This window comes from Oncorhynchus mykiss, chromosome 4 (genome assembly GCF_057628025.1).
Source record: "Oncorhynchus mykiss isolate SJ-2025 chromosome 4, ASM5762802v1, whole genome shotgun sequence".
NCBI lineage: Eukaryota > Metazoa > Chordata > Actinopteri > Salmoniformes > Salmonidae > Oncorhynchus > Oncorhynchus mykiss.
The window spans coordinates 44,025,086-44,051,470 of NC_143025.1; the positions used below are offsets into that span (position 1 = coordinate 44,025,086).

The 26,385-nt window shown below is 42.2% G+C and overlaps 2 protein-coding genes across 6 annotated transcripts in view; one reads left to right on the forward strand and one right to left on the reverse strand.

The window, feature by feature from the left end:
* nek7 (NIMA-related kinase 7) overlaps positions 1-26,385 on the reverse strand; it is a 137,916-nt gene that overhangs the window by 39,907 nt on the left and 71,624 nt on the right. For 4 of the 5 annotated variants that reach the window (XM_036968922.2, XM_036968924.2, XM_036968925.2 and 1 more), the window contains exons 2-3: positions 25,082-25,169; positions 10,641-10,781 (exon numbers count right to left, since the gene is read on the reverse strand). In XM_036968922.2, coding sequence (XP_036824817.1) covers positions 10,641-10,781; positions 25,082-25,141 — 201 coding nt within the window. In that variant the 5' untranslated portion in view covers positions 25,142-25,169. Of the gene's footprint in view, positions 1-10,640; positions 10,782-24,947; positions 25,170-26,385 lie in introns of all 5 variants that reach the window. The other variant, XM_090232080.1, reaches the window with a different exon arrangement.
* On the forward strand, positions 1,644-6,356 carry LOC149984026 (uncharacterized). The gene is made up of 2 exons (XM_090232082.1): positions 1,644-1,965; positions 2,658-6,356. Exons 1-2 carry the CDS (start codon positions 1,781-1,783, stop codon positions 3,154-3,156), a joined length of 684 nt encoding a protein of 227 aa, XP_090088208.1. The 5' UTR covers positions 1,644-1,780; the 3' UTR covers positions 3,157-6,356.

Here is a 26,385-nt window from a genome sequence, read left to right on the forward strand (position 1 = left end):
TTGTATTTTTCCATATATAGACATGTTTCAATAAAATCAACTACATTAATTGAGCTGGTCTGATGCTTTATGCTTAGCATTTGATGAAATAAGACAAATGTCTCAGGAGGGTGCCAGAGATCTAGATAACCAGAACAAAAACAAAACGTAACCTGACCCAACTGTTCTCCTCCAGTTTCTAAAACTGTTTGAATGATGTCTGTGAGTATAACAGAACTCATATGGCAGGCAAAAACCTGAGAAGAAATCCAAACAGGAAGTGGGAAATCTGAGGATCGATTTTCAACCCAGCCCCTATTGAATACACAGTGGGATAATGGTTATGTTGCACTTCCTAAGGCTTCCAACCGTCTTTAGAAACTTGAACGAGGCTTCTACTGTATTGTGGGGCCGGATGAGAGCTCTTTGAGTCTGTGGTCTGGCAGAGAACCAGGTCCTGGTCATGCGCATTTCACATGATAGTGACCTGCGTTCCATGGCTTTCTACAGACAATGGAATTCTCCAGTTGGAACGTTATTGTAGATTTATGATAACAACATCCTAAAGATTGATTCTGTACTTAGTTTGACAAGTTTCTTCAACCTGAAATATACATTTTTGAAGTAAATAAGGGAATATTTATAATGTTATTTCTGATTGCTGTTGACTCCAACATGGCGGAATTTTTTTTTTTTTTTCTGAGCGCCGTCTCAGATTATTGCATGGTTTGCTTTTTCCGTAAATTTTGTAAAAAATCTGACACAGCGGTTGCATTAAGGAGAGGTATATCTATATTTCCATGTCTAACCATTGTATTTATTGACATTTATAATGAGTATTTATGTAAAATGATGTGGCTCTCTGCAATATCACCAGATGTTTTTTGGAACTAGTGAACGTAATGCGCCAATGTAAATTGAGATTTTTTTTATATAAAAATGAACTTTATCAAACAAAACAGATGTAGTGTGTAACATGAAGTCCTATGAGTGTCATCTGATGAAAATCATCAAATGTTAGTGATTCATTTTATCTCTATTTGTGCTTTTTGAGACTCTCTTTGGCTGGAAAAATGGCTGAATTTTTCTGTGAGTTGGTGGTGACTTAACATAATCGTTTGTGGTGCTTTCGCTGTAAAGCCTTTTTGAAATCGGACACTGTGGTGGGATTAACAACACGATTATCTTTAAAACGGTAGATACATGTACGTTTGAGGAATTTTAATTATGAGATTCTGTTGTTTTGAATTTGGTGCCCTGCACTTTCACTGGCTGTTGTCATATCGATCCCGTTAACGGGATTGCAGCCCTAAGAAGTTTTTAACCCCTCTGAGCATGGAACCCGCTAGCGGGCTGAAATTCCACAACATACGGTGATCGCTACATAAATAGTCATATTAAACATTCATGTGTCTCACATGTATCGAAAGCCTATAATCTTGCTAATCCAACTGCGTTGTCAGATTTAAAAAAGGATTTACTATTGCCTGAGAGAAACCGATTTGAAGACAACAAGTCATGACATCATTGTGCACCAATGATTTGCCCGCTGTTTCATTGATTGACTGAATTTTAACCCAATGACCACTTATCGTCTTGAAATCTAGCTGGGTAGATAGCCAATGAGTTGAGGAACACTGCAATATGCAATGGTTATGTGTTGGAAGACCAACCCATGTAGGAAACTCCTGCGTAAAGACGTTCATTCGCCATTGAACAGTCATACTGGAAGGAGCCAAGCTTGTGGCGCACAGCCCTTTTTCGGTAACGTGCATCTTCAGCTGTTTATATATCGAACATCATGGCGAATAAGTCAGGGAAAGCTAAATCTAAGACTAGATATACAAATGTAGACAAAATTATAGAGCAAATTGATCGTGACAGTGAAACAGATCTTCTTTTGGAAGAAGATTCAGCTAGCGAACATAGCTTTGACTCCAAAATGGAAGTATATTTTTTGAATGGCGAGGACATCGTTTTGGACTGATAAGTTCTTCTCATGCTAATGCCGTTGTTTGATATTAATAATATAAAATATTCTTTGTGATTTTTAAAAACATTTTATTTGCAATATATAAAAATGTAATGAAATGTGTAAAGTACACATTGTCTATGCGTTGTGGGTGGGGGTATGTTTGTAAATATGTGAATGACCCTTAGCCTATGTTTGTGTGTGTGTAATATATATATCTATCTATCTATCTATCTATCTATCTATCTATCTATCTATCTATCTATCTATCTATCTATCTATCTATCTATCTATCTATCTATCTATCTATCTATCTATCTATCTATCTATCTATCTATCTATCTATCTATATATATATATATATATATATATATATATATATATATATATATATATATATAAATAAATATAATGGAGTAGAATTTTAACAGCAAACCCACACATCGCAACACAGCGACCATGCTTCCTCCTCTCAGTCTACATATTATGGATTAGAGGGAGCATTGTTGAGATGCGTGTGTCTGCCGCTCCACCCCACCTCCACATGAAATAGCCTATTTGAGGCTGTTGAGGGGAGGGCAGGCCCACTACAATGGCCAAAGTGAAATGGAACAGCACTTTATGTTCCCTGTACTTTATATATCTGTTTATTATACCTGTTGATACAGGGCTCATATGTGAAACTATTCTAACTGAACATTTTCTTTCACAGTGACACTGACTCCGAATGGGAGCCCCCAGTGCCAAGGTGTCTATCCCCCACTGAAGCTGGTTCATCCAGCCGGACACCCGTTGTCTCCGGCTCCACACCTCCCGGGCCATCTAGAGGTGTGAAGGCACTGACAAAGAAGCGGAGGAGGGGAAGTGTGCCACCTGCTAACGAAGGGACAGAAGGGCATTGGCACACTGTCCTAGAAGATGATGTGGAGCCACCTCAACCAACATTTAGGCCGAAAAGGGAGCCAGGACCTCAGGTGAGTATGACATCAACTTACAGCCCCCTTCAGCTTTTTCAGCTGTTTTTCACCCAATCCGTTGTCGAGTCGCTCGTGTCTAACACGAATAAGTATGGGGAGAAGAAGCAAGCAGGCAAAAAGGTAGCATGGAAGCCCATATCCATGTCAGACCTCTTCTGCTACCTTTCACTGGTCGTCTACATGGGGCTGGTGAAGCTGAAAAGCCTGAGGGACTACTGGAAAACATAATCTCTCTACCAACTGCCTTTCTCCATGACTGTTATGTCTTGCAAAAGGTTTCTGGTTATTTTACAGACGCTTCATATCAGTGACCCAAAGGATGACCGTGCTTCTACATTTGCATTGCTTGATGGTTGGGGTTTTAGGCTGGGGCTATATAAATAGATTTGATAGAGGACTGAGGGTCTTCCGAATATTGAAAGTGTGTAAATAGTTACCCATGTTATTTTGTAAATATATATATATATCTCAATTCAGTCATATTTTGCCTCCGACCACATTTTCGGTTCAAGCATAAATTGGCTCTTAGTATCGGCCTCCACAATGAATTACTTCACTGAGATGGTCGCAAGTTTAAATACAACTTAGCCAAATACATTTAAACTACATTTTTCACAATTCCTGACATTTAATACTAGTAAAAATTCCCTGTCTAGGTGAGTTAGGATCCCCACTTTATTTTAACAATGTGAAATGTCAGAATAATAGTAGAGAGAATGATTTATTTCAGCTTTTATTTCTTTCATCACATTCCAAGTGGGTCAGAAGTTTACATACGCTCAATTAATATTTGATAGCATTGCCTTTAAATTGTTTAACTTGGGTCAAACGTTTTGGGTAGCCGTCCACAAAATGATTGCAAAAGGGTTTTCTAATGATCAATTAATTAGCCTTTTAAAATGCTAAACTTGGATTAGCTAACACAACGTGCAATTGGAACACAGGAGTGACTGTTGCTGATAATGGGCTTCTGTACGCCTATGTAGATATTCCATTGAAAAAAAAATCTGCCGTTTCCAACAATGTCTACACTGTATTTCTGATCAGTTCGGTGTTATTTTAAATGAACAAAAAATGTCTTAGTGACCCCAAACTTTTGAAATGTAGTGCATATATTTATATTCGTTACTGCTCGACTAAAACAATATCGGTCGACCAACAGCCTAACAACCAAACAATTAACCAGTTGACTAATTGGGGTCAGTCCTAAAAAAAACTACATTAAATTAAAAACCTTGTTTGGCTAATAGTCAGTCAATCAGGCACTTGTGAGTGTCAGTTGGTGTGTGTGTGATGTTGGGCTAAAGCTATTGACCCGGAAGCTTGGCTTGCTCACTCCTCCCAGGCTTGTGGTTGGGAGGGTAGACAATAAGCCAGTCGTAGCGGATGTAAGCAATGTTCCCACGCTCTCTGGCAGCTTTCATAGCTGGAATAAGTTATTTCCGCTGCTGGCGCACAGCTTCACATAAGTCCTCATTGTGGAAGATGTTGGTTCCTCTCAAGTTCTTGGCTCTCTCCAGAACAGCCATCTGGTCATTGAACCTTAGCAACTTGACCGCTATCAGCCTGGGTCTTTCACCTGGGCTGGTTTTAAGTTTTATAGACCTGCGCTCCACCTCAATCTTTCCATGATCGATCTGCATATTTTCAGCGAAATTTTTCTCACTTTCTCCTCAGACTCATGTCTGGTATGCCATCCACAACCATGTTATTCCTCCTGGATTGTTCCTCCAGATAATCCATTTTCCCAGTCACTGTTAATAATGATACACAAACAGTGTTGATGTCATCTCGTGTGGACGACAGGAAAAGGTGGGCCGAACAGGCTCCAATTAATATCAACAGGGCTGTAGTGGAACGGGTTGAGAGTTCCACATTACGAGTGTCCACATTACCAACAAACTATCATGGTCCAAACACACCAAGATAGTCGTGAAGAGGGCATGACGACACCTTTCCCCCTCGGGAGAGGGGAAGAGAAAAAAAAACAACTTTCCAGAAATAAGTCTCTCACTGTTGCCGCTTGTTAAAGACCCTCCTCAGCCCCCTGCTGTGCCCTGGACACAATATGTGAATTAATTGCACCCCACTTATCGTCAAAGTTTATACTGTTAGGTGACCTAAACTGGGATATGTTTAACACCCCGGCCATCCTACAATCTAAGCTAGATGCCCTCAATCTCACACAAAATGAGCAAGGAACCTACCAGGTACAACCCTAAATCCGTAAACACGGGCACCCTCATATCATCCTGACCAACCTACCCTCTAAATACACCTCTGCTGTCTTCAACCAGGATCTCAGGGATCACTGCCTGTATCCGTGGTCAAACAACTACCCTCATTAATGTCAAACGCTCCCTAAAACACTTCCGTGAGCAGGCTTTTTTAATTGACCATGCCCGGGTATCCTGGAAGGATATTGACCCCATTCCGTCAGTAGAGGATGCCTGGTTATTCTATTAAAGTGCTTTCTGCACCATCTTAAATAAGCATGCCCCATTCAAAAAATGTAGAACTAAGAACAGATATATCCCTTGGTTCACTCCAGACTTGACTGCCCTTGACCAGCACAAAAACATCCTGTGGCATACTGCATTAGCATCGAAAATCCCCCGACATATGCAACTTTTCAGGGAAGTCAGGAACCAATATACACAGGCAGTTAGGAAAGCAAAGGCTTGCTTATTCAAACAGGAATTTACATCCTGTAGCACAAACTCCAAAAAGTTTTGGGACACTGTAAAGTCCATGGGGAATAAGAGCACCTCCTCCCAGCTGCCCACTGCACTGAAGCTCGGAATAACACACTACCGATAAATCTACGATAATTGAGAATTTCAATAAACATTTTTCTACGGCTGGTCATGCTTTCCACCTGGCTATTCCTACCCCAGTCAACAGCTCTGCACCCCCCACAGCAACATACCTAAGCCTCCCCCATTTATCCTTCAGCCAAATCCAGATAGCTGATGATCTGAGAGCTGCAAAATCTGACCAACAAATAGGCTGGGCTAGACAATCTGGACCCTCTCTTTCTAAAATTATCCGCCACAATTGTTGCAACCCTCATTACTAGCCTGTTCAACTTCTCTTTCGTATCATCTGAGATCCCTAAAGATTGGAAAGCTGCGAGGTCATCCCCCTCTTCAAAGGGGGAGAAACTCTAGAGCCAAACTGTTACAGACCTATATCTATCCTACCCTGCCTTTCTAAAGTCTTCGAAAGCAAAGTTAACAAAACAGATCACTGACCATTTCGAATCCCACCGTACCTTCTCCGCTATGCAATCTGGTTTCCGAGCTGGTCATGGGTGACCCTCAGCCATGCTCAAGGTCCTAAACGATATCATAACCGCCATCGATAAAATACAATAGTCTGCAGCCATCTTCATCAACCTGGCCAAGGCTTGACTCTGTCAATCACCATATTCTTATCTAAAATGACTGCCTCGCCTAGTTCACCAACTACTTCTCAGATAGAGTTTAGTGTGTCAAATCGGAGGGCTTGTTGTCCGGACCTCTGACAGTCTATGGGGGTGCCACAAGGTTCAATTCTCGGGCCGACTCTTTTCTCTGTATATGTCAATGCAATGATGTCGCTCTTGCTGCTGGTGATTCTCTGATCCACCTCCACACAGATGACACCATCCTGTATACTTCTGGCTCTTCTTTGGACACGGTGTTAACAAACCTCCAGACGAGCTTCAATGCCATACAACACTCCTTCCATGGCCTCCAACTGCTCATAAATGCAAGTAAACTAAATCGCTGATGGATGGTTCGACTACAAAAACATAGGTGTCTGGTTAGAGTGTAAACTCTCCTTAAAGACTCACATTAAGCATCTCCAATACAAAATTAAATCTAGAATCGGCTTCCTATTTCGCAACAAAGCATCCTTCCCTCATGCTGTCAAACATACCCTCGTAAAACTGACTATCCTACCGATCTTTGACTTCGGCGATGTCATTTACAAAATAGCCTCCAACAATCTACTCAGTAAATTGGATGTAGTCTATCACAATGCCATCCGTTTTGTCACCGAAGCCCCAAATACTACCCACCACTGCGACCTGTATGCTCTCGTTGGCTGGCCCTCGCTACATATTCATCGCCAAACCCACTGGCTCCAGGTCATCTATAAGTCTTTGCTAGGTAAAGCTCCACTTTATCTCAGCTCACTGGTCACCATAGCAGCACCCACCCGTAGCACGCGCTCCAGTAGGTATATTTCACTGGTCATCCCCAAAGCCAATTTCTCCTTAGGCCACCTTTCCTTCCAGTTCTCTGCTGCAAATGACTGGAATGAATTGCAAAAATTACTGAAGCTGGAGTCTTATATCTCCCTCACCAACTTTAAGCATCAGCTGTCAGAGCAGCTTACCGATCATTTCGGCTGTACACAGCCCATCTGTAAAGAGCCCACCCAACTACCTCATCCCCATATTGTTACTTATTTTTTTACTCCTTTGCACCCAATCTCTACTTGCATATTCATCTTCTGCACATCTATCACTCCAGTGTTAATTGCTAAATGGTAATTATTTCGCCACTATGGCCTATTTATTTCCTTACCTCCCTAATATTAATATATTTGCACACTATGCATATAGATTTTCTATTGTGTTATTGACTGTACATTTGTTTATCCCATGTGTAACTCTGTATTGTTTGTGTCGCACTGCCTTGCTTTATCTTGGCCAGGTCGCAGTTGTAAATGAGAACTTGTTCTCAACAGACCTACCTGGTTAAAAAAAAGGTGGAAAAAATAAATAAGTAAAAGATTTGGCATGGGTCCCCAGATCCTCAAAAAGTTCTACAGCTGAACAATCGAGAGTGTCCTGACCGGTTGCATCACCGGCTCGTATGGCAACTGCTCGGCATCTGACCGTAAGGCGCTACAGAGGGTAGTGTGTACGGCCCAGTGCATCACTGGGGCCAAGCTTCCTGCCATCCAGGACCTATATACTAGGCGGTGTCAGAGGAAGGCCCAAACAATTGTCAAAGACTCCAGTCACCCAAGTCATAGACTGTTCTTCCCTCACCTGCACGGCAAGTGGTTCGGGAACGCCAAGTCTAAGACAAAAAGGCTCCTTAAACAGCTTCTACCCACAAGACTGCTGAACACCTAATCAGATGGTCACCTGGACTATTTACATTAACACCCGCCCCCATAGTCACTTCACCCCTACCTACATGTACAAATGACCTTTACGAACCTGTACCCCCGCACATTGACTCGGTACCAATACCTCCTGTATATAGCCTCATTTTTGTATTTTATTAAGTTACTTTTTAATTAAAAAATGTGTTTTTAGAGCCATAATGCACCTTAAAAACATAGAAATGTGTGTTCAACAATTTACTTCAGGTGACATGATGGTGGAAACTACTGTATGTGTCACTAGAGTGTGGCAAGCACTCCCATGTTATAAAGGAATAATCAGAAGACACTAGTTTCCTACTTTCTGAGCCAACCTTCTACAGTCTATAGAGGGAATCTGTAAATGAAGACTGTCACACCACCACCAGACATGAACACTGACAGTTGAATCTAGTTAGACGAGTCGGTCTTCCAGCACTCTGTTTAACACATACACATTTTAATAAAGCATTTCAATAATGCAGTAAACCCAAATAAAGACACGGTTAAATATTAAATGCAGAGATAGTAGAGAGTAGTGTTGTCAAGACACAAACATTTGACTAACAATACAATACCAGGCCAAGTATCACGATAACCAAGTAGTGTTGTTTGTTCACAATGCCTGGAGGAGAAGGAGAAATGTACTGTTTGTGTAGTGTGGCTAAATGGTATCTGTACTTTACATGATTATTGTATGCCTATAATTTGTAAAATGTTATTTTGTTTTGAGTACAAGGAAAATGGTATGTATTTAGTAGTGTCTTGAAAGCTCATGTGGGCTGGGCACCGGTAGGTGTACGACACTTAAATAAATCATATCCATCAAAATCACAAAATATTGTGATACAATTCAGAGCGGCCAAGTGTCCTTGTCCTGTTCCCTACCCCGAATACTTGTTCCCGTTTTATAAATGTAATGCGCATATGATATGCAAAAAAACTGTAACTGATATTCACAATTCAACTCAATACAACACATTTTACTTCACACTGTTCACTGTAAAATAGAATAATGCATAGAAAGGCTGATTTGCTCATATTTGCAGAGGCCTAACCGTGATTTGGCTGGAGGAATGAATAGGCATGCATTATGGTCTGCATGTCATTGTGGCAGTAAGGGGAAAACACTGAAACCCTCTTTACTCTTCAGTTAACAGAGAAGAATCTCCCTCCCTCAAAAACGTCTCCCAACTTTAAAAGGATTAGGCACCAAACAGAATTTAAGGAACACCAGAAAGCGGTAGATTTTTTAAAATATATATATAGCTTAGGCTTACATTAGGCTTATATAAATCCTACCTTTGAAGCACATCTCATGAGTAGCAGACCATTTTACTTTACTCGTGTCAATCTAATTTGCCTAGAGCTAATGTCAAGTTAATAGGTTGTTAGCTAGCTCGGTAACATGAATGAACCACAGGATTACTTTAAAATGGCCTGCGACATGGTTTGTGAAATTTGATAAAAAATGCGTGCGAAATCGTACAGGGAGAGAAAAAAAAAGTAACACTGGTAATATGGGTCATATAACCTTCTGGGCTAGACACGCCATTTTCTTTGCTGTGAAGTTCATTCCATTTTCCTCTGACGAGCGAACTTGCAATTGCAAAGCCTGCTCAGACTGGCCTGTGCTCTTGGTTATACCAGGCGATGAACTGATACAATGTGTCAACTTTGCTCGCTCTGCACACTGCTCGAATGTAAAACATTTACAAATGTAACAACAGAAGACATCAGGGTCTGCAACCCCGCTCTCCATCATGGCTAAATTATATTTAAAACATTTATGGAGGAATAGATGCAAAGGAAGAGCGGACGGAGAGACATGCAGGTGAGTGATGGCTGGAAAGAGATACTATACATGAGATACGCATGAAAGTGAAGTGGACATTATTAGACCGGTATATCGTGTATACACTAGTATAGAGTAATGATCGCAAAGCAGGATGAACTACAAAAGTATATTTCCTAAAGAAAATGTGTGTGCTTGTCTTAAAGTATTTGTGGTTGTAGAATAAGTCACAGTAGTGTTAATGACTGCAGTCGTAACGGTAGTGACTGGTTATAGTTGAAAAAGTAGGTAGATGGAAATATTGATCGATTGAGTGATTGATTGATCAGATAGACTGAACAGTTGAAAGTTAGTTTGGTGTCTCTAGTTCAAGAGTTACCACTACTGTTGGTGGATTATTTTATGCTAATCATTTTATGGCCACAACATTTTTCAAGCAGTTAAAGCACTAGGGCGAGCGGAAGAAGGCAAACTATAATAATACGAGTATGTGCCATTTCTAGAGTGGTCTTGCTTTCAGCAAGTACACTAATACATTTGATAAGTTAGTCAGCTAACTTTGATAAACATTCAGATATAGATCTTGATTTGAGTCGATCATACAATTTCAATTTCAAATCAATCTTTCTATGAACTAGAAAATATTAAGTAGTTTGAGAATATGTAGGAAAATTGGTGACATCAAACCCCTGAAATGTGTCCTTGGGTATCTTGAATGGTGGAAATATTATGGTGTGTGCTATGTGTGCGCGCGCGTGTGAGGCTCTCTCACCTGAACCTTCTTGAGGGCCATGGAGGTGTTGTCCATCAGGTACCTGGCCCGGTACACCTCACTGAACTGGCCCCGCCCAATCTTCTTCTCAATCTGGAAGTTAGCCAGAGAGTTGTGGCCCATGTCCGGCTGAAGCGGCTTCTGCAAGGCCGACACAGACAACACACAGTCACACATGTAGGCCTACACCCCTGATGCCTTCCCTTGCAGTTATGATTAGAGTTTTACAGCATGTTGAACATGGAATGGTTCATAATAGATTGTGTGATAAAGCAGAATCCATCTCATCTCCTAGTTTTTCTGCTGAACTTGGCATTTCCTGTCCAGAAAAACAACATTGAACTTAGTGATTGTTTATGCATATTTACAGTTAAAGGGATATTCAGGATTTGCCAATGAGGCCCTTTATCTACTTCCCCCAGCATCAGATGAACTCGTGGATACCATTTCTATGTCTCTGCGTGCAGAGATGGAAGTTGCTAACTAGCGTTAGCACAATGACTGGAGGTCTATGGGTATCTGCTAGCAGCTTTTGCCCACCTGATATATACTGAACAAAAATATAAACGCAGCATGTAAAGTGCTGATCCCATGTATCATGAGCTGAAATAAAAGTTAGCTGAAATTTCTCCAATTTTGTGCACAAATTTGTTTGCATGCCTATTAATGAGCATTTCTCCTTTGCCAAGATAATCCATCCACCTGACAGGTGTGGCATATCAAGAAGTCGATTAAACAGCATGATCATTACACAGGTGCATCTTGTGATGGGGACAATACAAGGCCACTCGAAAATGTGCAGGTTTGTCAACTTTGTTTAAGAGAATTTGGCAGTACCTCCAACCGGCCTTACAACCGCAGACCATGTGTAACCACACCAGCCCAGGACCTCCACATCTGGCTTCTTCACCTGCGGGATCATCTGAAGTCTATTTTTGTCTGTAATAAAGATTTTTTGTGGGGGAAAACCAGCTGCGCCCCTGCCCAGTCAAGTGAAATCGATAGATTAGGGCCGAATGAATATATTTAAATTGACTGATTCCTTCTATGAATTGTACTCGGCGTAATCTTTGAAATTGATGCAACATGCATTTATATTTTTGTTCAGTATAGAATACCTCAGGGTAAGCTGCAGACCCTTTTATCCACCAAGAGAATTCTCATCCGAAATTATGACCGCTGTCTACATCCCTCCACAAGCCAACACCATTCTCGAACCATAGGCAAACAAGAAACCGCTCACTCAGAGGCAGCGTTTCTGGAGACTTAAAACTGCCCTACCTCACTCCTACCAACAAGTCTATTGCGCCACTAGGGACGCTAAAACTCAAATTCTTAAACTTTTATTCTACCCCCAAAAACGCATACAAGGCCCTCCCTCGTCCTCCCTTCAGCAAATCTGACCATGACTCCATTCTCCTGCTTCCTATTTACAAAAAAATGCTCAAACAAGAAGTACCAATGATGGGATCAATACGGAAGTGAACAGATGAAGGAGACGTGAGGCTACAAGACTGTTTTGCTAGTACAAACTGGGATATGTTCCGGGATTCATCCGATAGCATTGAGGAGTTTACCACAACAGTTACGGGCTTCATCAATAAGTGCATAGACAGCGTCGTCCACACAGTAAGAATGTATCCAAACCAAAAACCATGGATTACAGGCAATATCCACACTGGGTTAAAGGCTAGAGCTACCGCTTACAAGGAACAGGACACGGACCTCCGACGAGACATCAAACATGCAAAAGGACAACAAAGGAGGAAGGTGGAATCCTATAGACGGGTTGGTTGTTTAGCAACAAAACCGACACGTGCGCAACTACGGGGCAAAACAGACAGGGTTGGCTTAGATTGTTGACAACATATAAACCAAAGTGAGCTCTAAAACTATTGGACAGTGACATTTATATTGAATTTTTGGTTTCTGTACTCCAGCACTTTCGATTTGAAATGATACAATGACTGAGGTTAAAGTGCAGACTGTCAGCTTTACATTTGAGGGTATTTTCATCCATACAGGTTGTACATAGTCCCCCCATTTTATGAGAACAAAAGTATTGGGACAAATTCATATATGTGTATTGATATAGTGAACATTTTAGTATTTGGTCCCATATTCCTAGAACACAATGATTACATCAAGCTTGTGACACTGGAAACATGTTGGATGCATTGGCTGTTTGTTTTGGTTGTGTTTCAGATGATTTTGTGCCCAATAGAAATGAATGGAGCGGCAGGGTAGCCTAGTGGTTAGAGCGTTGGACTAGTAACCGGAAGGTTGCAAGTTCAAATCCCTGAGCTGACAAGGTACAAATCTGTCGTTCTGCCCCTGAACAGGCTTGGTGCAGGTCTACAATTTTGTTTCTGGTGTCCTTTGAAAGCTCTTTGGTCTTGGAAATAGTGGAGTTTGGAGTGTGACTGTTTGAGGTTGTGGACAGGTGTCTTTTATACTGATAACAAGTTCAAACAGGTGCCATTAATACAGGTAACGAGTGGAGGACAGAGGAGCCTCTTAAAGAAGAAGTTACAGGTCTGTGAGAGCCAGAAATCTTGCTTGTTTGTAGGTGACCAAATACTTACTTTTCCACCATAATTTGCAAATAAATTCATAAAAAATCCTACAATGTGATTTTCTGGATTTTTTTTCTCATTTTGTCTGTCATAGTTGAAGTGTACCTATGATGAAAATTACAGGCCTCTCTCATCTTTTTAAGTGGGAGAACTTGCACAATTGGTGGCTGACTAAATACCTATTTGCCCCACTGTATATATATAAATAAAACATTATTCCTCATGTGTTACTATATATATATGATGAATGATGAAGAGTAAAAAAAAATATATATATATATATATATTTTTTTTACTCTTCATCATTGGGCAGGGCTTGTAAAGCAAGCATTTCCCGGTAAGTCTACACCAGTTGTATTCGGCGCATGACAAATTCAATTTTATTTGATTTTAGCATGCGCATTGACTGGAAATCTGTGGGAAACACTAGTTAGCAGTGGTTCAGGAAACTGCCTCTAACTTCCTTCATACTGGACACAGAGACATCAAAATGGTATACACAAGTTTATCTGACTCAAAATCCCAAAGTATCCCTTTAACAGAGAAAAAATGTGACTCTTCCTGAACCACTAAATCTTATTAGGTCATTATTATGTCCAACGAGGACAATAATTAGAGTGTGTGTCTGTGCTGTAGTCTGCCATGGCACATCACAGTTAACATGACGCTGCTGCACTTGAGGTGACTTATGTTGGACCAGTCAGCTAGCGACAACCCCCCCCCCCCCTCCTCTTCCAAGGGATGCATGTGGCGCCCTGAAACTCAGCTCGCCAGTGAATGTCTAAAATTAAAAAGCTAAGAAAACAGGCTGGAATGAGCCTTGGGGTTGTGATGTGTGAAAACACACAGAGCAGAGCGTGACCTTTGCAGCCATTTTGTAAACGTGTCTGTTGGTGTGGTGGAGGGAGAGAGGAGGCGACAGATATCACAATGCCACATGTCACCGGTGCCTGGCCCCAACCACGACCCGGGGACACCCTCACAGGCAGGCAGGCAGACTCTGGGAAGGAGGAGGAGAGGAGGGTGAGAGCACAGTGTCATGATGGAGGGAGGGAAGGAGCAGCTTAAGATGTCTTCACTTCAGATTCGTTTCACAATTAAACAAAGTCTGCATGAACAGAACACAGACCTGCGGCAACGACAGAAGGGGTTCCTAGGACAACACACACTAGGGCTGGGCTGGTGAGCGATGTCTAATATTAAAGAAGTCTCGAGGTATTGCTTGCCTTAGGTAGAATACCTTATGATAAACTGAAGACCACACTATCTACCAAGAGAGTTCTCATGTATATTATTCGTAGGCGTCTTTTTACCACCACAGATCGATGCTGGCACGAAGACCACACTCAAACAACTCTATAAGTCCATAAGCAAACAAGAAAATGCTCACCTTGGACTTTAATGCAGACAAACTTAAATCAGTTTTCCCAAATTCTTAGCAGCATGTCACATGTGCAACCAGAGAAAAAAATAAAATGAATCTCTACACCACCTTTACTCCACACACAGAGATGCATACAAAGCTCTCCTCCACCCTCCATTTGGCAAACCTGACCATAATTCTAACCTCCTGATTCCTGCTTACAAGCTACAGGACAGTTTTGCACACACAGAATGGAATACGTTCCAGGATTCATCCAATGGCATTGAGGAGTATACCACCTCAGTCATCGGCTTCATCAATAACGGCATCCCCATACTGACCGTACGTACATAACCCAACCAGAAGCCATGGATTACAGGCAACATCCGCATCTATCATGGCAGAAGCATTTTGCTACACTCACATTAACATCTGCTAACCATGTGTACGTGACCAATAACATTTAATTTGATTAGAGCTCAAGGCTAGAGCTGTCGCTTTCAAGGAGTGGGACACTAATCCGGACGCCTATAAGAAATCTAATGTTGCCCTCAGACGAACCATCAAACGAGCAAAGCGTCAATACAGGATTAAGAATGAATCATACTACACTGGCTCTGACGCTCGTCGGATACGGCAGGGCTTGAAAACTATTACTGACTACAAAGGGAAAGCCAGATGCGAGCTTCCCAGTGACGCGAGCCTATCAGACGAGCTAAATGCCTTTTATGCTCGCTTCGAGGCAAGCAACACCGAAGCATGCAAGAGAGCACCAGCTGTTCTGGATGACTGTGTGATATCGCTCTAGGTAGCCGATGTGAGCAAGACCTTTAAACAGACAAACATTCACAAAGCCGCGGGGCCCGATGGATTACCAGGACATGTTCTCAAAGCATGGGAGGACCAACTGGCAAGCGTATTCACTGACATTTTCAACCTCTCCCTGAATGAGTCTGTAATACATGTTTCAAGCAGACCTCCATAGTCCCTGTGCCAAGGAAGCGAAGGTAACCTGCCTAACCGTAGCACTCACATCAGTAGCCATTAGGTGCTTTGAAAAGCTGGTCATGGCTCACATCAACAGCATCCTCCCGGATACCCTAGACCCACTCCAATTCGCATACCGCCCAAACATATCCACAGATGACAAAATCAAACTCCACACAGCCCTTTCCCACCTGGACAAAAGGAACATGTATGTGAGAATGCTGTTAACTTCTTTGGGGTAGGGGGCAGTATTTTCACGTCCGGATGAAAAGCGTTCCCAGAGTAAACTGCCTGCTACTCAGGCCCAGATGCTAGGATATGCATATTATTAGTAGATTTGGATAGAAAACACTGACGTTTCTAAAACTGTTTGAATGACGTCTGTGAGTTTAATAGAACTCATATGGCAGGCAAAAAAGTAAATTGACGTGGCTCTCTGCACTTTCACCGGATATGTTTGGAGGCAAAACATATGTTTACATTGATGCGTTTTTTGGATATAAATATGAACTTTATCGAACAAAACATACATGTATTGTGTTACATGAAGTCCTATGAGTCCTATGAGTGCCATCTGATGAAGATCAAAAGGTTAGTGATTAATTTTATCTATTTCTGCTTTTTGTGACTCCTCTCTTTGGCTGGAAAAATGGCTGTGTTTTTTTGTGACGAGGTACTGACCTAACATAAATCACATGGAATGCCTTTGTCGTAAAGCCTTTTTGAAATCGGACACTGTGGTGGGATTAACAACAAGATTACCTTTAAAATGGTGTATAATACATATGGTTGAGGAATTTTAATTCTGAGATTTCTGTTTGAATTTGGCGCCCTGCACTTTCACTGGATGTTGGTCAGGTGGGACGTTAGCGTCCCACGTACCCTAGAGAGGTAAATTGACTACAGCTCAGCGTTCAACACCATAGTGTCCACGAAGCTTATCACTAAGATAAGGACCCTGGGACTAAATACCTCCCTCTGCAACTGGATTATGGACTTACTGACAGGCCACCCCCAGGTGGTAAGGGTAGGCAACAACCTTTACCACCTTGGGCCCCTCAGCGGTGTGTATTTTGTCCCCTCATGTACTCCCTGTTCACACACAACTGCATGACCAAACACGATTTCAACACCATCATTAAGTTTGCTGATGACCGACAACGATGACACAGCCTATAGGGAGGTCAGAGAACTGGCAGTGTGGTGCCAGGACAACAACCTTTCCCTCAATGTGAGCAAGACAAAGGAGCTGATCGTGGACTACAGGAAAAGGCGGGCCGAACAGGCCCCCATTATCAACGGGGCTATAGTGGAGTGGGTGAAGAGTTTCAAGTTCCTTGGTGTCCACATCACCAACGATCGATCATGATCCAAACACACCAAGACAGTGAAGAGGGCACGACAACACCTTTCTCCCTCAGGAGACTGAAAAGATTTGGCATGGGTCCCAAGATCCTCAAAAAGTTATTCAGCTGCACCATCGAGAGCATCCTGACCGGTTGCATCACCGCCTGGTAGGGCAACTGCTCAGCATCTGACCGTAAGGCGCTACAGACGTTAGTGCGTACGGCCCAGTACATCACTGGGGCCAAGCTTCATGCAATCCAGGACCAATATAATAGGTCGGTGTCAGAGGAAAGCATAAAATTGTCAGAGACTCCAGTCACCCAAGTCAGACTGTTTTCTCTGCTACTGCACGGCAAGCGGTACCAGAGCGCCAAGTGTAGGACCAAAAGGCTCATTAAAAGCTTCTACCCCTAAGCCATAAGACTGCTGAACAATTAATCAAATGGCCACCAGACTATTACATTGACCCATTTGTTTTGTACTTTGTTGATACTCGCTGTTTATTATCTTATGCATAGTCACTACACCCCTACCTACATGTACAAATTACCTCTAACCTGTACCCCTGCACACTGACTCGGTACCCCTTGTATATAGCCTCGTTATTGTTATGTTACTTTAGTTTATTTGGTAAATATTTTCTTAACCAACTGTGCAGTTCAAGAAGAGTTAAGGGCTTGTAAGTAAGCATTTCACGGTAAGGTCTACACTTGTGTTCGGCACATGTGACAAATAAAGTTTGATTTGGCCAAAATATTATGAGACAATATTGTTCATTTTTTTACAGTATTTTGTGTTTTTGAATAAATAAAAAAAAATTGCTATATGAGTTGTGCATGACCCTAGGCTGGCAACACATAAATGCCAAATCATTTAAAAAAAAGGGGGGCATTCTGATTAACAGAACAGAACATTTGAGGGCAGTTATCATTCCTGACTGGTTGCATCACTGCCTGGTATGGTAACTGCTCGGTCTCCGACCGCAAGACACTACACAGAGGGTACCGCGTACGGCCCAGTACATCACTGGGGCCAAGCTTCCTGCCATCCAGGACCTCTATACCAGACGGTGTCAGATGAAGGCCCTAAAAATTTTCAAAGACTCCAGCCACCCTAGTCATAGACTGTTCTCTCTGCTACCGCACAGCAAGCGGTACTGGAGCGCCAGGTCACGGTCCAAGAGGATTCTAAACAGCTTCTACCCCCAAGCCACAAGACTCATGAACATCTAATCAATTGGCTACCCAGATGATTTGCATTGCCCCCCCCCTCTTTTACACTGCTGCCATACTCTGTTATTATCTATTCATAGTCACTTTAATAACTCTACCTAGATGTACATATTAACTAACTGTATATAGCCTCGCTATTGTTATTTTACTGCTGCTCTTTAATTATTTGTTACTTTTATTTCTTATTTAGGTATTTTTTATTAACTACATTGTTAGTGAAATGCTTGCTTACAAGTCCTTAACTAAGGTCTACTACCTAAATACTACACCTGCTGTATTCAGTGCATGTGACAAATACAATTTGATTCGATATGGGCAAAACATAATCGAGGCCTTATTTTTAACTAAATATTGCAATTGCGATTTAGATTAAAACACTTGGGTGAACGTTTGTAATCATGGAAATATAATGGCAATTCTAATTTTATAGTTAGAATGTAATATTAATATAGAATATTAATATAATTTCTATGGATGCGTAATTGTGACAGGGTGTCCCAGGGGAGTAGGACCCTTTAATCTTCGGATACATTAAAATGTTTTCGATTACATCATGTAGCTAAAATATTAACGCTTTGCCTGTTCCTACCTGATTTAGAAGATGCTGTTGCACAAACATGCTGATTTAGGCATACACCAGGACTGGTATCAGGCTGTATTAGCTAGCTTCATTTGCTCCGACTCAATACATGTATTAGCTAGCTAGCCAGCTAACTAGCGATTTCCGTTAGTGTCTTACACAGTTGATTTTAGCCACAACTTGCTAAGAAAAGACAAACTAGCTATTTGCAGACAGTAAGATACACAAACTAAGTGTAATTATAGAACGCTTGTGTTCTTTATAATAAGAAGCAAAGTGGAAAGCACAATCGTTGTCATCAACATATTGTTGCATCTGCTGCATTGACTATGCACACTCAAGATTGAATGGTTGGCAAATGATCTCGTGGTCGAGGAACAACTGCTCTCCTTGAGCTTGTGTCCGTTAGGCCTACGGATGTATTTATTTATCAGCACAAATTATATTGAGCAACAAAAGCCCCACTTGTGGTATTCTTAAATTAAACTAGTTTTTGAGAGTACGGAGCACAATACCATGGAGGAGTTTAGAAGGTAAAAACTCCATCACACTAGTATTCCACAGGCTGGTATCCGCACTATGCAGCTGTTGCAAGAGAAAATGTTTCACTGGTTGTCCACTGGGTGGCAAAAACAATGATTGATAGGCAGCTTAAACTTCTTCAATTCAACCATTATTGGGTTAAAATACACATCTGCATTTGTGAACAGCCATCCACGATTCACATCAATGCGCTATGTACAATTGAAGTGGGACATTTACATACACCTTAGCCAAACACATTTAAACTCAGTTTTTCAAAATTCCAGATATTTAATCTGAGTAAACTTCCCTGTCTTTACCACTTTATTTTAACAATGTGAAATGTCAGAATAGCAGTAGAGAGAATGATTTATTTCAGCTTTTATTTCTTTAAATCACACTCCCAGTGGGTCAGAAGTTTACATACACTCAATTAGTATTTGGTAGCATTGCCTATAAATTGTTTATCTTGGGTCAAATGTTTTGGGTAGCCTTCCACAAGCTTCCCACAATAAGTTGGGTGAATTTTGGCCCATTCCTCCTGACAGAGCGGGTGCCTAATTGCTCGCACATGCTTTCCCTGCAGCAAAGCACCCCCACAACATGATGCTGCCACCCCCGTGCTTCACGGTTGGGATGTTGTTCTTCGGCTTGCAAGCATCCAACTTTTTCCTCCAAACATAACGATGGTCATTATGGCCAAACAGTTCTATTTTTGTTTCATTAGACCAGAGGACATTTCTCCAAAAAGTACAATATTTGTCCCCATGTGCAGTTGCAAATCGTAGTCTGGCTTTTTTATGGTGGTTTTGGAGCAGTGGCTTCTTCCTTGCTGAGCGGCCTTTCAACATAGGACTCGTTTTACTGTAGATAGATACTTTTGTACCCGTTTCCTCCAGCATCTTCACAGGGTCCTTTGCTGTTTTTCTGGGATTGATTTGCACTTTTCGCAACAAAGTACTTTCAACTCAAGGAGACCGAACAGGCCTCCTTCCTGAGCGGTATGATGGCTGCGTGGTGCCATGGTGTTTATACTTGCGTACTATTGTGTGTACAGATGAACGTGGTACCTTCAGGCGTTTGGAAATTGCTTCTAAGGATGAACCAGACTTGTGGAGGTCTACAATTTATTTTCTGAGGTCTTGACTGATTTCTTTTGATTTTCACATGGTGTCAAGCAAAGAGGCACTGAGTTTGAAGGTAGACCTTGAAATACATCCACAGGTACACCTCCAATTGACTCAAATTATGTCAATAAGCATATCAGAAGCTTCTAAAGCCATGACATCATTTTCTGGAATTTTCCAAGCTGTTTAAAGGCACAGTCAACTTAGTGTATGTAAACTTCTGACCCACTGGAATTGTGATACAGTGAATTATAAGTGAAATAATCTGTCTGTAAACAATTGTTGGAAAAATTACTTCTGTCATGCACAAAGTAGATGTCCTAACGGAAATGCCAAAATTATATTTTGTTAACAAGACATTTGTGGAGTGGTTGAAAAACGAGTTTTAATGACGCCAACCTAAGTGTATGTAAACTTCTGACTTCCACTGTAGATATCAATAAGTGATATTTGTAATCGCCTGTAGGCTACACCACTGCTCTTGTCCTTCTCTCAAATAGTTTATACAAGTTGGATAATCTTTAGATGTCAACATTAGAAGACATAGCTTGGACTGTAGCCTACAAAAGCCTATTCCTGCTCTTTTCCTGCGATCCGTCAAATGCATTTGGTGTGTCATCATAGTGGTCTCTGACTTGCGGTCAGACTCGCTCAGGCGGAACAAACGTAACACTTATGCTTTTTTTTCCCAATGCTGCTTTGAATGTCATTGAGAGGACAGAAAGGTGACCGTTATTTTTCCGCAAACGTCCTTTCTGAATTTAAAAAGTAATCCTAGAAGTGTTTGAAAAGTATCTGTAATCTGATTACAATATTTTAGCTGGTAAAAATGGATTACAGTTAGTTCTTTTGTAAATCATTACTCCCTGATATATACTGATATAACAGTAATTTACGATCTTACTGTTTTATAGCGCTATATCCTCATAGTATGAATTTTTTACAGTGCCTGCAAAAAGTATAAATGAATGTTACACACAGGAAGTATTCACACCCCTCGACTTTTTCAACATTTTGTTGTGTTAAAGCCTGAATTTAAAATGAATTAAATTTAGATTTTGTGTCACTACATACAATAATAACCCATAATGTCAAAGTGGAATATTATTTTTAGAATTGTTGGCAAATTAATTAAAAATGAAAATCTGAAATGTCTTGTGTCAAAAACTATTCAACTCTATTGCTATGGCAAGCCGAAATAAGTTCAGGAGTAAAAATGTGCTAAACAATTCACATAAAGTTGCATGGACTCACTGTGCGCAATAATAGTGTTTAACATGATTTTTAAATATCTGTACCCCACACATACCTTTAAAATACCATTTTATACAGATGTTATATTGAACCCTGTCTATGGTCAAACGCAGAGAACAAAGAGAAACAGTGGTCACTACAGTGTTTTTCACACAAAGAAAAGCAGAAGGAGTGGAGGAGCAGAGGCCATGGTGTTAGGTTAGGAGGAGAGAAATGGAATGAGAGAAAAAGAGAGCTGGATCTAGAAATAGAGCGAGGGCATAGCTTTCACTCGCTGCATGGTAGCTTGACGAATGTTAGCATGAGCCCGTAAAGCGCTGTGACAGCCTCCTGCTGAGAGCACAGTCTCACTAATGTGTTCTGGCACGCCGGCCCCTTAATCACACATTTACATATGCAATGACCTATATTTGCATGTCAGATCGCACACTGTCCAGTGTGATTAACAACGGGCACCTCCCACGTGGAGTCGCCTTGGGTAGTGGGCAAGGGGCTGGGGAGGGCTAGGCGAGGGGTGAACCAGGACTGGGGAGGGCTAGGGCTAGGAGAGGGGGAGCGCAGAGGGCCGGAGGGGGTCCATTTTTTTGTGAGCCGAGGGGCTGGGCTGCCAGGCAGGATTATGTCAGGCGGGGGCCCGGCATTAGACACTTCATTAGAGCTAATCTGTTTAGCAGTGGGCAGTGTATGTAAACTTCACAGGCCATTTGCGGCACCTTGTCGGCCCCTGGCCTGGCCTTCAAAGGGCAGCCGGGCCCTCCTGACTGACAGGCTGTCTCATTGCCCGCACTGGCGTCACACACACAGCCGCTCCCAGCTGACACACACACATACGGGTGAGGCGCAGCAGCTCGACCCCTGACAACGGAGGGGTCACTGGGCAAACCGCAAGAGGAAAGGAGGAGAGGAGTGGCACAGAGAGGAGAGGTTTGTACAGATTGCAGCTTGCGGACGTGGAGGTGTGTGCGTGTTAGAAAGGAGTTCGTAACAGAGATGTCCATTTTCTGTCTCAATTTCCAATCAGTTATCGTGGGAATTTGGGCCATACATGTGAATGAGGAACACACCCTTAGTTGGTGAGAGCTGAAGTTAGGCCACTGCTTTGGGGAATCAGACTTGTGGTGTCTAGCTCAAGTTACTCCTTGATGGGAAGAGTGAGGGATTGTAGAGGAGTGGACAAGCATGTCTATGAGGGACAGCATGTGCCTGTGCTGTAGAGATGGTAGAGGGACAGGGTGGCCACCAGTGACACAGAGATGCACACACCCTGGGCTACTCACTGACAAGGAGATGAGAGGAAGAGAGATAGGAAGAGAGAAAAAGAGAAAAGGCATGAAGACAGAAGCATAGATGACGTGTGATATGGGCTGATCAGTGGTGACACAGAGACACAGAGCAACTGACAGAGAATTTAAGATAAGAGAGAGAGAGGGAGAGGGAAGGAGATGAAAATAAATGAAGAGAGCGAGACAGAGGGGGAGAGGAAGAGAAAGAGGGGGAGAGATGTGAGGTGTGATGCGACAGTGTGGCACTGCCAGCGGCAGCCAGAAAAAGGCCAGCGGGAGCCAGTAAGGGTGCCATCTCCCACAGAGCAACAACCCACCCTCTACCCCCCCCCCCCTCTCCCCATCACCAGCCTCGGTCTGTACTCCTCACCTCCCTCTTCTTTCACCTACATCTCTCCTCAGCCCCAGCCAGCTTAGCACCGCCATACAATATTCATCACTCCATCCATCCTTCCCTACCCCGCTGGTGTTTCTCTCTCTGCTCCTCTTCAATCTGTTCCTGTACCACGGTGCGTTAGCTCACTTATAACCCTCCGCCTTGTCTCACACACACACACACACACACACGCAGAGATCTGACTCTGTCAAAACCTGCTGCGACGTTCAAATTCCATTTTGAGAATCTCTCTCTCCCACTCAAAGAGCAAATGCACCATTAAAAATGCACATGATACCAGCTCATCCACTTTACCTAATGCATATGCATCATACCTCCGGGACTTAGAGATGTGATACAATTCACATTTTCAGGAGGGGAATTTTTGCCGAGCAGATTAAATTGAGAAAAAGTGTGAAACAGATTGAGGACTTGATGAAAGAGAAGGATCCGTCTGCTGATAGACACAGTATGAAGCTGGATGCCGAACAGGAAGCAAAATAATGTCTGGATCTGCATAGGACTGGTGTTTGAAATACAAACTGTAAAATCTGATCTTGCATAAACTAATAATATGCATGTTATTAGACCTACTTCTAAATACATTTCCTATATTTTAAGACAATAATGAAAGAGAAAAAGAACTGAAATGAAGCCAAATATAGTGTGTGAAAAACAGAGGAAATCATTATTACCACAACACTGTTAAATTGGAATATGGTATCTCGAGTGTGGGGGATGCGTGTTCTCGTTCTTTCCTTTTCTGTGCACAACCCAATTAGTAATTAAACATATTCAAATAAATTATCAACCTGGCGATTTCACAGTTAATATTGCACTGGCTTTGCATACACAAGAAAAACTGGATAATTTTGGGGGTTCCAAAAAAAAAAAATGGTTGTTTTCCCGTTTCCTCTTCAACGTATGGATATGGATAGCGGGCGAATCCTCTTTGTTATAAGTCCATTCAATACATAGTGGGGACAGAAACATCCTATGCTATGAATGAGATTGATGAAGTTTATGTACGACACTGCTATTAAATTCCAACGGTGACCAGATTTGCAACACAACAACCTGAATGTTATCGTATCAAAAGCTGCTCACTGGGAGGTCAAGCTCTGCAAGCCTCCAGAGTTTCAATCAATACTAACTCTCTCTCCACCATTCATATGGCCTTCATCTGCCTATACTGTACGATTGAGGGGTTAGTAAAATTACAACCTGTATTGTTAATAATACTCTTACAAATACAATAATTTTGACACATTTTGTTCCCAACTTTACTGGGAATCGCCTGTAGCCTAATTTGTACTTTACTTAATTTGCATTAATTGACAGGCTTAACATTTAAGTATAGGCCTACCCTAAATATGAATGAGTATTTGTGAGGAAACACAAATGTAAGAGGATCATACTGTGGCTGGAACACAGGTACTGCTGCTTGCTGTGTTAGGGTTAGAGTTAGAGTAAAAGTGATGTTCTAATATTTTTTATTTAACTAGGCAAGTCAGTTAATAACAAATTCTTATTTAAAATGTTGGCCTACCCCGGCCAAACCGGTTTGGGTGAGGGTAAGTTAGGGCGAGGGGATTCTACCTGTGGGTAGAACACGGGTACTGCTGCCTGCTGGCCTTGTGGTTGGGTTAGGGGATCCTACCTGTTGCTGGAACACGGGTACTGCTGCCTGCTGGCCTTGTGGTTGGGTTAGGGTTAGGGGATACTACCTGTGGCTGGAACACAGGTACAGCTGCCTGCTGGCCTTGTGGTTGGGTTAGGGTTAGGGGATCCTACCTGTGGCTGGAACACGGGTACTGCTGCCTGCTGGCCTTGTGGCTGGGTGTCCATGTCCATGGTGACAGGAGATCAATCCCTCACACCCCTAAGGAAACACAAACACAACCTTCAGTTAACGTTACAGTCACAAAAACACGGGACTCTTTTCCCTCACAACCAGGTAGAAACATAAGTAGATCCTCCTGTTACCTGAACATACCCTCTACAGAAGAACTCTGCCACCAGACAGACAATATACACAGACTAGTAACAAATATCACACTCCTGTAGATCGCCTGAGCATTACGGAGCCTGAGCATTACGGAGCCTGAGACAATAGTGTGTTGCTGAGGACTCTGCTGCCTGGGTACTGTCGCTCTGTCGGTCTGTGGCCCAGAGGGTGTCACATTGCAGTAGAACGGGATCTGCCTCGCTGGCTGGGTCTCTATGGACCTGAAAGGCTCCAGACACACATCAGGGTTTCCGTTAGGAAAATGTGGTGCCGGACAACGTGACCGGGATGATTTTCATTTACAGATTATTTGGAAATTTAATGGACCCATTTGCATTGGTTGCGTAACCCATTAGGGCGTCCAACCACAGTGCTCAGAATGACAGAAATCACATTTAGATTATGGTAATTTATCTTAAAAGGGGAATTTAGAAAATGTGTCTATGTTCCTAAACCCCTCTGTGACTCATTGCTGGACTGCATGTCAAAGTGCGCACCTCTTTCACTCAGGAAGAGCGAAAGGTACGTCACAGGGTTATATAGCCCCCCCCCACTAACTGCAGCGCTAGAGCTATTTCCCAACCTGGTCTCAGAGCATTTTGCATTATTCTGTAAGTAAATCCTATACCCTCCGTTTAGTATGGTATGCATTAATTTGTGGATGTCCATCAACAATTACGTATGATCACCATCTCTCCAGAGATGTTCGATTGGGTTGAAGTCCGGGCTCTGGCTGGGCCACTCAAAGATATTCAGAGACCTGCCCCGAAGCCACTCCTATGTTGTTTTGACTGTGTGCGGCAGCTCATTTTCCTGTTGGAAGGTGAACCTTCGCCCCAGTCTGAGGTCCTGAGCTCTCTGGAGCAGGTTTTCATTAAGGATCTCTTTGTACTTTGCTCTGTTCATCTTTCCCTTGATCCTGACTAGTCTCCCAGTCCCTGCCGCTAAAAAACATACCCACAGCATTATGCTGCCACCACCATGCTTAACCATATGGATGGCGCCAGGCAGTGGTGTAAAGTACTTAAGTAAAAATACTTTAAAGTGCTACTTACAGTTGAAGTCGGAAGTTTACATACACTTAGGATGG